Here is a 12,419-nt window from a genome sequence, read left to right as displayed (position 1 = left end):
TGCAGATGGACAGCCGAGTCTCGTCCCGTTGAGGTAGGTTGATGGGGGGTGGGGCTTAGACAGTGTGTTCTGTGCAGAAACCTTTGGCTTCACACCGTTTTGAATGGTGGGAAGTGCAGACAGTCAGCATTGCTTGGTCTTCTGTGATCTTCGGGTAGATTATTATTTAGTTAGTATCATCAATACATAATACAAACAATAGATGCACAGCACACTGGAGTCAGGGCAGAGAAACAGGACAGGAGAACAGAAGAAGAGTTAACAAAAAGAAAAGAACAGCGGTGGGTGGGAATGAAAAAGTGACACTGAGTAGGATGGATAAGTGGCCCAAATGAGTCGAGAGGAATGCGGCCAAGTTTTAGTCAGAGAGCAAATGTTAATTTATGCTGTGTTCAGAGATTCTTTCAGGAGGGCAGAGCTGCTGCAGATTAGACAAAACTCAGTAACAAAGGGAGTATAAGCACTCCATGAAAGATCTCCTTTCAGCAAACAGCCGGCTTTTTAAAAATTAGGACAGTGTTTCAAGAGTAGAGAAGCTTTGTGCTTTCTTTTGTTTAATCCCAAATTGTCAACTCTGTGTTCCTTAAATAAGCTGCTTTACCGTTCACACTTTTCCTCTTCAGTATGAAGATGCTGTTAGAAACGAATGAGTTGCGCACAGCATCACCTACATCAAAATGCAATATGTCTGCCCAGCACCTCACTATTTGCTTTCTTTTGTACCTTTTAAATGTCTTTGCTGCTTCTGAAAACACTTGGCAGGGTCTAGAAATTCATGCATCCAGACGCCCGGACATGCTCGGGGTGGTATGACCACAAGCACACCACTGTGAATTTGCATGATGCTGATATGTGATTGTCCTGATGTCAGGTTGTATTTTGGTGTATTTTAACTCACTCAGCTTAAATTTTATGTAATATTTAATTGCAAATTTTATTCTTATGAATTCTATTTCATTTTTAAATGTTACTTTATTTTATATCTTTGTATGTTTCTTCTTTTTTATATATGTATTTATTTTCTGGTCTTTGCAAAGTTTTAAAACTTTGCAGAGTAATTTTTAATAAAAAATAAAGTCAGAAAGTAGGCTGCTGTATGTGTCTCTGACTGTGCCTTTAAATTTTAATGATGGATTCAGAGCATGAGGGAGCTGACAGGTTCTGCAGGGAGAAGAGGGACGCCTGCTGAGAAGGGCTACGGTGTGTGTGTGTGTGTGTGTGTGTGTGTGTGTGTGTGTGTGTGTGTGTGTGTGTGTGTGTGTGTGTGTGTGTGTGTGTGTGTGTGTGTGTGAGTGAGAGCTGCATGTAGACGTAGACACTCTGGCAAACATACACACGACACTTGGATGCACTCAGAAACAGACTCATACGCAGATACACGACACATAATCTGACATGCCTGAAAGTTAAGCATTAGCTAACCGCCCTACCAGCCTTTCATCTACGCGCATGTTTCAGTCTTGCTTTCTAACTTTTCATCTTTATGTGTCTCCCTCTAAACTAATTAATCTTTATCTCTTTAGATGGCTGTAATTGTGCTGCTTTTTTTTTAAAGTGATCTTCGTTAGCCTGTTAGCACATCAGATCCAAAAGGCGTCTGCTCCTCTGAATGACATCTGTCTGAGAACGACCTGCTGGGTGTTCCTGCGGGCAGGGCGAAAGTCTCAGGCAGGATGTGAGAAAGAGGGAAAATCGCAACATGACATGCTCATTTCACACGTGGTGTGTGTTTAAAACAAATAGCAGGGTGTCTTTTTATCCATACGTTTATGCTCACAGCAAAACTGTCTCAAGCAGAGATCAGTACTCTGAATGAACAGTCACTATGGCAGGAATAAGCAAACAAAAGATGGAAGGTTAATAAAGTCAACCTACAGATTCAGAAATGATGCTGCTGGGAACGTAAACGTTTTCAGGCGTCAGTGTTGAATCTGCACAATGTTTTTAGACTTTAGACACAAACTGAAGACAGTACGTGGCCTTCATGATGACATGCTAGATGTCAGCGGAACATCCATACATCCGTCTAGATATAGATATATCTAATTTTCACAGATAAAAATCACAAAATGCTTCACAATAAAACAAGAAGTATAATGTATCACAACAATGTAAAGCAGCAGAATAAAGTGAGTGGAGTCTGTACAGCGTAAAGAGAAGTTTTTACGAGTGAGTGAGGCCAGTGGCCAGCTTTCTGACCCGATGACCTGCGAGCTCGGGAAGAAGAACGAGGTTTCAGCAGGTGAGAGGTGTACAGGGGAGCCTGACCATGTAGGGCCCTAAAAGTTCAAACTACAATTTTAAAGTGAAACCTAAAATTTACTTGTGAAAGGAGGCTAAAGGGTATGCGATCTTCTGTTGGTGCTAGTTAAGTCTTGCTGCAGTATTCTGCACAGTCTGAAGGCCATCCAAAGCTGGCTTGTTAAAACAAGTCAGAAGATCACAGCAGTAATCCAGACGGGAAACGATAAAAGCATGAATAATCATCTCAGTTCGGCCTTTTGAAATACCTCTATGATTGAAAATGATTTAAAAATCTTCTAGTTCACGTCTATATTTTACCCTGAAGTTTCTCTCAGGTTTTCACAATTTTCTATCCCAGGACAAACGTGAGTCGCCCGGCAGCTGTTAGTAGCTCCAAACACTAGACTGGCTTTTTCAGTCCTTTCTTTCACACTTACAGCTCTGAAACTCTGGGACAGCCTACCTCTCCATCGGGGGCCTGCAGTAACCAGTGAGTTCAACGTACCCACGCTCTCTTTGCACTGTGCACGTACCCCTGAGGACACTGAGGATAAGCAGTCTGATGGTTAACAGCTTGCTGAGCAAACCCAGGGTTCAATTTAGCTACAACTGAGTTCACGTGAAAGGGACAATGTTTGCAACAAAATAAAACTAGACGACGTAAAACACATAATACCGACTGAAGCAACACAGCTGCTGCAGTCAGGGTGTGTGTGAGAGGAAAAGTGCTGCACAGCAGTGCGATATTAAGAGTGCTGTATGAATGTGTGTGTGTGCTTCGTCCGGTGGTTGAGTAAGGGAGAAAAGTGGAGGTGTGAGTGGTGGTCCGAGGTGGTCAGACGGGCAGACTTGGCCAGTGGTCAAAAGTGAGTGGATGCACGCCGGCGCATCATATTTAAAAAGGTAAGACACTACCTGTTGAATTATTTCCAAAGTGTGTCAAATTGGGCTGTGAAAATTAAAAGTCTACTCACTGCAATTACTGGTGCATGTCTGTTTTGATTTTGATGAAAATTTCATGAGTTGAAGCAGTTAGAGTTCTGCTAAGAAGAAATGAAAGCAGTAAAGTCTGCTAAAGCAGTTTGAGTCTGCCAGGAAAAGTTTAAATATTGGGTTGAAGTCCCAAAGAAATTGAGTTAGAGTCTCAAGTAGTTTGGTAGGGAATTGGTTATTGTGTTGGTTAGAGTCCAAATTTGGTCATAAGAGTGGACCTGAGCGGTCATTTTGTGAGTTGGAGTCTCCATTGACCACTAGGTTGTACCTGCCTCAGTTATACACTTGTTTTGGGTGTTGATTGTTGTTTCAAAGTATTATAAATTATTCTAGAACGGCAGTTCGAGTCTGCTAGGAAGCGCAGTTCTCGGAGGTAACGCTCCCTCCCGGCCAAGGACGCTTGGCCCTGACCTATCGGCGAATAGGGTTAGTACGGTTGGCAACCGGGGAGAACTTGGGAACCTCCAAAATAGCTAGGAGTTAGAGTCTCCTTACCGTTTGGAACGGTATCTGCGCTTTTTTGGGTAGCAAAGGTTGGACCTTGGGTGTTGGACACTTTTAAATTGAGTTAGGGATTTTAGAAATGAGGCCAGAAACAGTTAAAGTCTTGATACTGGTTAATTGATCGCAAAAAACTCAGGGAGTTTATCGGTTACACTGTTATGTTAAATTTGTCGAAATTCGATAGGTGTTAAAAGGTTTAAAATCTGTGCAGTTGTAAATATAAGACGTCTCTGTAATGAAAAAAGATCTCTGTGGGTTGAGTCGGCAATGCACTGACTTCCTGCTGCTATTCTTAGATGAAGAGTGTGTGTGCATGCAAATGAGGCAGCTGATGCAGAGCGCATGAGAGGACTATGCTTTCGGTTTTGTGTGCTATTCAGCTCTATAACTATTGTTTGCAAATGTGGATAAATGTCTGCGATTAAAATGCTGGCTTAGTATATAATAACATTGTAAATATATGAATGGTGACAGCGTTTCAAAATAGAATATAAGAATTGTTTGTGTTTAAAACCAACGTTTAGGTAAGAAGATTTAAGGTGGATTTGAAGGCATAAACAAAAAATAAAAGGGTTACAGTCTGCAAGTGTTGTTAATTCATGAGCTGACTGGATGCAGAGTAAGTGGAGTGGTCATCCTGAGAGGATTGAATGATGCTCTAACTCTGTGGTCAAGTCAGACATAGGCTTTAAGCAACCATGAGCCACTAATAAGCGTGACAGATTAATGAGTATGTGTAAATTGAACTTGTTAAATAGCTTTGATAGGAGTAACTCAATGAGCACGCAATAAAGTGGACTTTTTAGGGGTAGTTTACCACTGATACCATAAAAAGCAACTTAATTAGTAGTTCAATAACAAATTTTAAAGATAACCTTTGTTATTTGATAAGAGAGAGAAAATTCAGGTTACATATAGTGAATAAATAAGGAAATGTTAATCTCTGCGTCATTCCACACTGAAATTTCAATTGTAGGGGATCATTTGGAGGTGAATTGTGTAGGACACGGGGAGACAGAAGAATCTCCCCATGAGTTTTCAGTGTGCATAGAAATTGAGGAGGCTGAACTGGAAGCCTGCCTGGGTCGTTGTTTTTGTTTATTTGAGGGTCTGCTGGAAATTTGTGAGAACGACCACCTTGATATGTGGGAGCCTTCTCGGGCAGCGATTTTTTTGTTAAACATGTGGCAGGCTGTGCAAAATGGAGAAAGCTTTGACATAATGACATAAAGGTGATTTCTTGGTTTTAGATTTATTAGTACGGGATGCTTGAGGGTGTGTTGCTGTAAAGTATATAAGGGACGCGCAGCGCCGTTAATGGGTTTAAAATAAATGAAAAAACACTAATCCGAGGAACTATTGGAGAGGTAAGTATACGGAGGTGAGCGCGTTGCGCATAAGGGTTGCTGGTGTCATATATTAACACTTTGAGGGTGAATAATTTTGATTAAGTGTCAACGCTTGAGAACGCGAGGACAGCGTCTAAAGTGCTGGGTTAAACTTTGTGTGTCACCGAGCAGGGGAAGAGGAGCCAGTGGTTGCGAGAACAGCGAGACGAAGACTGAAACCGAAAGTTAAGCGTGTCTGGGTGACCTAGACCAAGAGGGTGGAGTCGACCAACGCTATTGGAAGAGGTAAGTCTGTGTTTCAGAGAATGGCTGACAGCTCGGGTGCGACACCTAGTGGGAAAAGGGGATGCAAACCTCTGAAGGATCAGCTTGAACAGCTTAAGAAAGCTATTCGTTTGGCTTCCCCTGGAGCTTTAAAAGCAGCAGAGAAAGAGTGCCAAGCGATGGAGGTTGAGGTAAGCAAACTTATTACATCCCAACAGAAAGGGCTGGGTGATAAAATAGCTCTGAGCCTGGTGTTAAAAACTGAAGGAGAGAGATGTGAACAGAAATTGAAACAATTTGAAGAAGAGTCCAAGGGACATTCAGTGAACAGGAAAGCCAGAGGAGAAATTAAGGATCTAAAAGAAACTCATGCCAGGTGCTGTAAGTGGCTGCTCCTGTGGAGGGCAGCCTCTTCTTGGATGACTGAGGAGGAGGATGACACAGGAAAATCAGGAGACATGGTGAGTATAATGGAGTCTTTGAAACATCTGAAGGAGGAAAATAAAAAGCTAGAGGCCCAAGTGAAGGACTTGACTCCGAAGGTAGAAGAGGCTAACAGGAATTACACACCGAAACTATATCCTTGGCCTGAATTGGCACGTTGTGCACCACCACCACCATATGTCATGCCTGTAATGACCCTTGGAGGGGGACAAGTTCGTGGTCCTGATGGACAGACTGGAGTTGTCCTTGGCGGAATAGCAGATGTTGAATATACTACTACTCCCCTGAATATCCCCGAAGAAGGGATAAGGGCAGTGGAATGTCAGTCCCAAAATGTGGGAGGGACAATGATAGCCTCAGCTGCAGATGAAGGCTTGACCTCGCCTCCCAGTTTGGTGGATAGTGGAAACATGATACGGGCCGAAGTGTCTACAGTGGAACAGCCAAAGCAGGACGGGGAGGCCAAAAGGACCCCTAGAATGAAGGACAAAATACCACAAGGAGTGATAACCAAGGGAGAACATTGGGAAGGAGAAGTGTATGGACAAATGCATGAGCCCCCACGTGCGTTAATAGAGGCATTAACGGTATTGGAGGTTATAAAGCAGAGAGTAATGCAGGGAGGGCCAGAAGAGGAGAATGAAGACCGTGCGACGTCATCAGAAGAAGAGGACGAGGAGGAGGACAAAGATGGAGGACCTGAGCCCGAACCAAGTACAAGCCTAATTTTGAGGAAAAGAAGTGTGAAGAGAGACCAAGCACAGAGACAGCCCATATTTAGGAGCTCAAAGGGAAAGGGAAAGTCGAGGAAGAGTAGAAAAGTGAGTTTTGAACAAGGAGCTCCTGACCCTGGTTTAAATCTGCCTCTAATAGCAGGTCCAAAGAACGAACCAGTTTATCGCGCCTATAAGGTGAGAGATTTGGAAGCATTGGTTAAACAACTTCCACCAATAACTGAGGGAGGAGCTAGCTGGTTGAGAAGGCTGGGCGCGTTGACCGAAGGAGAAGAATTAGCGCTGGGCGATTTTCGCGCTTTGGCCGGACGTTGTATGCTGGGTGGTGGGTTAGCAGATGTAGAGCAGATAGCTCAAACAACCAGATATGCAAATGACCTGCAATACCATGAGGTGCAGAGTGACTTAGCAGATGCAGTTCGGGAGAAGTACCCAACTCCTAACTCTGGAGCCATTCCAAAAATTATTTGGGATCCCAGAAACACACCCAGAGAGTTTTTAGCTAAAGCAAAGGAACAATGGTTGTTAGAAACAGGAATACATCCGGGGAAGGAGGGTGAAAGTAGAGCGTGGTTTCGTTCGGCAGTGCTGGCAGGGCTGCCCAACCAGGTTGCAGTTGACTTGGAAAAGAACCCAGATTTTGCCGTTGCAGACTCGGTGCAGTGGGAGAGACATGTGACCCACAGACTTCAGCAGGAACAGGATTTCACGAACAAACAAAAGAAAGAGTTAGATGAAGCACAGGCGCAGCTGCTTAGGCTGCAGCTGGGTGAGGCTCGCGAAAAATATAATGCGAAGAAAAAAGAACCGAAAGAACTAAATAAGACTATAATGGTGGCAAGGCCTCAGCCCGATCCTGTGCCTGGCTGGTCAGATCAGGATCCGGGTCTCTACCCTGATGACCGTTGGCCCGCCAATGCACCAAGGCAGCGTCAACCCGTAGGGAATTGGGGGACCGGTGGACTGCAGAGAGGGCGTGGTGGATCCATGAGGGGAGGACAAAGGGCTCGGAATCCAGGGAATCCTAATAATGTGTCTTGGACTGGCTGTTACAGCTGTGGAGCAGAAGGACACTGGTCCCGAGAATGCCCTGAATCGCAGCGAAATTATCAGAGGCGAGGCTATCAACCCCAGGCACGAGGAGGCCCAAGACAAAGAGCTGGTTACAGGGGAGCACATCAAGCTCCAAACCCGAATGCAGCACCAGTCGCCCAGTACCCAGTAGCTGACTGGGGCTGGGAGGGGGAGCAATACTGACGGAGCCCGGAGAAACCAAACAGCGTGGGGTCGGCAGAACCCATGCTGTTAATGACCGTGGAAGGCACTGAATTGCCCTTCCTGGTGGATACTGGAGCAACATACTCAACTTTGAAAGACACACCAGACAGTGCAACACTCTCCTGTCACACAGTTAATGTGGTAGGCTTTTCCGGGATTCCAATGACACTGCCATTGACGGATCCAGCATTGACAAAGCTGGGAAAACAGACTTTGAAACACCAATATGTGGTGTCCTCACAGGTGCCTGCAAATCTCATGGGCAGGGACCTGCTTGTGAAACTGGGAGCTACAATCATGTGCTCACCAGATGGACTGATTGTTACTCTGCCTGGAGGAAAAGAATTCCCTTGTCTGGGATCACCTTCAAAGACTCAATATCTAGTCCAGAACTCTGAACAACCCACTGCCGAAATCTACTGGGGGAGGCTAGTGGAAGAAGGCATTCTGAGACATTATCAGCTATGGAAACCCTGGATAATGAGCCTGGCCGTCTATTCCCCTCCGCGAGATCCTTTCCACGTTACACTCTTTTATGATAGGGAAGATAACGATATCTATCGGGAACAATTCCAGTCTGATCTTGAGGGACAGACGTGGAATGTGCAAACACATAACATTTATGTTGGACCAGAAGGTGTGGCCGCGGCTGTGAAATTTACTGATGAACAACTGCCTTGGTACAATGTGGGAGAGGATTCAGCCCCTCACATTACATTGGCGGTCCACGAGGGTCATGGGCCAAGAGATCTGGGACCGATGGTCAAGCGGGCGCTGGACAACGCATGCTGGCAAAGCACCCAAATTCCAAATGTCTGGTATGCACCAAAATGTAAAATATATCGCATAACTTGTTTGTCCAACGATGCAGTGATTTTAGAACATAAAGAAATCTCGAGAATACATGGCAGGGAAAGAATGGATCATCCTGATGCAGTAGCTGAGCTCTCAAAATTGCCTGATACTTTGTGGTCCGCAGGGCCCACAGATGTAGGTTTAGCTAACTGTTCGCCTGTCCTGTTCCAGCTGAAGTCTGACATACCAATTAACAGACCACAATATAAGCACAAAACTGAAGCAGAAGAAGGTATAGCTGAAACCATTGAAGGGCTGTGGAAGGCAGGAGTGCTTGAGCCCTCATGGTCATTTTGGAACACACCTATTTTGCCAGTGGAAAAACATGGGACAGGGAAGTACCGTATGGCACATGATTTGAGAGCAATAAATGCCATACTGAGGACTGACACTGTGCCTGTACCAAATCCCTACACGGCTCTGACCGAAATTACTGGGGACCAAAAGTGGTTCACATGTATTGACCTAGCGAATGCATTCTTTTGTCTCCCACTGCACGAGTCACTCAGAGACATTTTCTCATTTACATACAGAGGCCGGAAATTTAGGTACACACGCCTACCACAAGGCTTTGCACTCTCACCAGGAATTTTCAACCAGGTGTTGAAAGAGGCATTGTCCCCATGTCAACTGCCAGAGGGCTGTACATTAATACAGTATGTTGATGATCTTCTTATTGCAGCCCCGTCAGCAGCGGCCTGTACGGCAGCATCGCTCGTGGTGTTGAACAGATTGGCAGAGTGTGGCTTCAAAGTGAGTAAAGAAAAACTGCAGTTGGTCCGGCCAGAGGTAACATTCCTGGGCCGGGTGATCGCACACAGATCAGTGGGGTTAATGAACACACACAGAGACCAAATTCTGACACATCCAAAACCAAGAACTGTGAAGGAGTTACTTTCCTTTCTTGGCTTGACAGGTTACAGCAGGCAGTTCATTCCGAACTATGCGGGTAAAACGGCCCCTTTAAGGGACCTGATCAAGAAAGTTGGTGTTCGAAATCTGAAGGCTGAATTGCCTTGGACGCCGGACACAGAGACAGCGTTCATCTCGCTAAAACAGGATTTGTCAAGAGCCACAGATCTGGCCACACCTAACTATGATGAGGCATTTTATCTTGATGTTTCAGAAACAAAGGGAGTTGTGAATGGTGTGTTGTTTCAGAAAAAAGGGGGAGGTAGGGATGTACTTATGTATGTTAGCATACGATTAAATTCAACAGAAGCAAGGCATCCCACATGCACACAACACGCAGCAGGAGTAGCAAAGATAATTCAGAAAACAGCACACATAGTGAGGGAACACCCACTGAAAGTGCTTACCACACACAGTGTAGTGGCCTATGTGAACTCACAGGCATTCACAATGACTCCACTGACGCAACAAAGGTTGAGCAAAATTTTAGAGGCGCCAAATTTGATATTCACACATGAAGGAATAAATATGGCAGACCTAATGGGGTCAGGAGAACCACATGACTGTATTAAGAAAGCCCAAGTTGAAGGAAAAATCAGGGAAGACCTGAAGGCAGAGCCCATATATGGAGCTGAGGATTGGTTCACGGATGGATGCTGCCACAGAGATGAAGAAGGATTGAAAGCGGGCTATGCAGTAGTCTGTAGAGTAGGAACTGAGTTTCAGGTGAAAGAAACAGGAAAAATTGAGGGACAACAGTCGGCCCAGAGAGCTGAAGTGATAGCCCTAACTCGAGCCCTGAGGTTGGCTAAAAACATGAGAGTGAACATCTACACTGACTCAGCATATGCGTTTGGAGCAGCTCATGTGGAACTGGCTCAATGGAAGAGAGCCGGGTTCAGAACGGCCACTAATGCACCCATCTGTCACAAAAAGGAAATGGAGGAACTGGAAAAGGCCCTGGAGGACCCAGACGAGGTAAGTATTATAAAATGCAAGGGCCACTCACAAGCAGACAGTATGGTGGCAAGAGGAAATCAGAAAGCTGATGAAGCCGCAAAGGAAGCAGCAGGCTACAAAGGACAGAGACAGCTGGTGCAGGTAACCCCAGAAGAGGAGGTTAGCACTAACAGCATGGAAGAAGTTAGACAGGCTCAGGAGGAGACATCCCCAGAGGAAAAGGGGGTGTGGGAAAACAAAGGAGCCTGGCAAGATGGCGGTTTGTGGAGGGGGCCAGATGGGCGTCCCGCTTTAACGGCCAAAATGGCGGAACAGAAGGTGAATGAGGCTCACGGGCTTGGTCACGTGGGAGTGAAACAGATGGAGAGAAATTTGTGCCGATGGTGGCATCCTGATTTGAGAAGGATGATACTGGAAAAGGCCAGAACGTGCCTAATTTGTGGGGCACACAACCCAAAGCCGGCAGTAAAACCTGAAGCTGGTAAGTTTCTCATGCCAGAAAGGCCAGGAGAAGAGGTCGTGATTGATTATACCGACATGATTGATACAGGCCCAGGTGGGGTGAGGTATTTGTTGGTGTGTGTTGATGTTCTGACTGGATGGCCCGAAGCGTGGGCGACCAAATGTGAAGACGCGAAAAGCGTGATTAAGTGCTTAATCAATCATTACATCCCAAGGCATGGGTTTCCCAAGAGAATTAGGTCAGACAATGGTACTCACTTCAAGAACAAAGATTTGCAAGAGGTAGAGAGGATGTTGGGAGTGCAACATAAGTTCGGGACGGTCTATCATCCTCAATCTCAAGGAAAGGTAGAGAGGATGAACCTAAATTTGAAAAACAAGTTGGCTAAAATCTGTGCGCAGACAGGGCTAAATTGGGTCGCAGCCCTGCCCATTGCTTTGATGACCATAAGATGTTCTGTTAACCAATCCACAGGTTTCACCCCTTATGAGCTGCTGACTGGGAGACAGTTTCCAGCACCCTGGACAGTGGTCCCGGTGGAGCAGCCCAGGACAAGCAACAGGTCTCATGCAGAATATTTTAATGAGTTGAAGGCTCTTGTGTCCAGCTTTACAAAACAGGTCACTTGTGAGAGACCCACGGGGAACGGAGAGGTCCCGGACGCAAAGGCAGTGTGGCTGAAGGTCATTAAGCGAAAGTGGAAGGAGCCCCGCTGGACTGGTCCGTATGAGGTGACCGCCCGGACGGCTACAGCAGTCCAGCTGAAAGGGAAAGGCGACACCTGGTACCACTGGTCGCAGTGTGCACCCGCACACGAGAGCTTGGTGGAGGAAAATTCAAAGAACGCAGGTGTCAAGAAACAGAGGCAGAATAAACCTCTTCACCTGTGCAACGGGCCGACCAGTAGTCTACCTGGAAGGCCGAAGAAAGAAGAGCAGCCTAGGAGGAGATCGCCGCGCCTACAGAAAGGAGTGGTAACAAATTGAGAGTTTGAAAAGGGGTGGTTCAAATAAAAAGAGTAAAAAGGGAAAGAGGAAAACAGAAACAAAGTTTTAAAATTTATGCTAAGTACAAATATACATACAACATACATACAACACAATGCCATCCCGCGAAGCGGAGATTCGTGAGGAGAAAGGACTGATTAAAATGTTGCTTGTGATTGTTAGTTTGATGACTGTGATGATATTGATAATGGCCCTATGTTTGCTTGTTTATATTTTGCAGGAAGGCCCCCGCGAACTGTCTGAACACTGGGGCCAGTTGAATCCAGCACCAAAAGAGAAACCGTTTATTGAAACAGGGCTAAAAAGGAGATCAAAACGCGAGGTTTCGGGAAAAAGGGATGAGTGCCTGAGTACATATGGTGGTTTAGAGTTGAACTATGTTAATGGGTCCACAACTTCATTCACCTTTGAC

The 12,419-nt window shown here is 45.5% G+C and overlaps 1 protein-coding gene across 1 annotated transcript; it reads left to right on the top strand.

Moving 5' to 3' along the window:
- The first annotated feature begins 5,395 nt into the window (after positions 1–5,395).
- Positions 5,396–11,986, top strand: LOC143421987 (uncharacterized). The gene is made up of 3 exons (XM_076892051.1): positions 5,396–7,490; positions 7,588–7,746; positions 8,790–11,986. Exons 1-3 carry the CDS (start codon positions 5,396–5,398, stop codon positions 11,984–11,986), a joined length of 5,451 nt encoding a protein of 1,816 aa, XP_076748166.1.
- Positions 11,987–12,419: the final 433 nt, after the last annotated feature.

Source organism: Maylandia zebra, linkage group LG14 (assembly GCF_041146795.1).
Source record: "Maylandia zebra isolate NMK-2024a linkage group LG14, Mzebra_GT3a, whole genome shotgun sequence".
Lineage (NCBI taxonomy): Eukaryota > Metazoa > Chordata > Actinopteri > Cichliformes > Cichlidae > Maylandia > Maylandia zebra.
This window is presented reverse-complemented; position numbering and strand designations above follow the sequence as displayed.

Coding starts and splice junctions, on each gene's coding strand:
- LOC143421987 (XM_076892051.1), top strand. CDS start 5,396: ATGGCTGACAGCTCGGGTGCGACACCTAGTGGGAAAAGGGGATGCAAA. Junction 7,491..7,587: donor CGTAGGGAATTGGGGGACCG/GTGGACTGCAGA, acceptor TGGCTGTTACAG/CTGTGGAGCAGAAGGACACT. Junction 7,747..8,789: donor AATGCAGCACCAGTCGCCCA/GTACCCAGTAGC, acceptor TGTGGTCCGCAG/GGCCCACAGATGTAGGTTTA.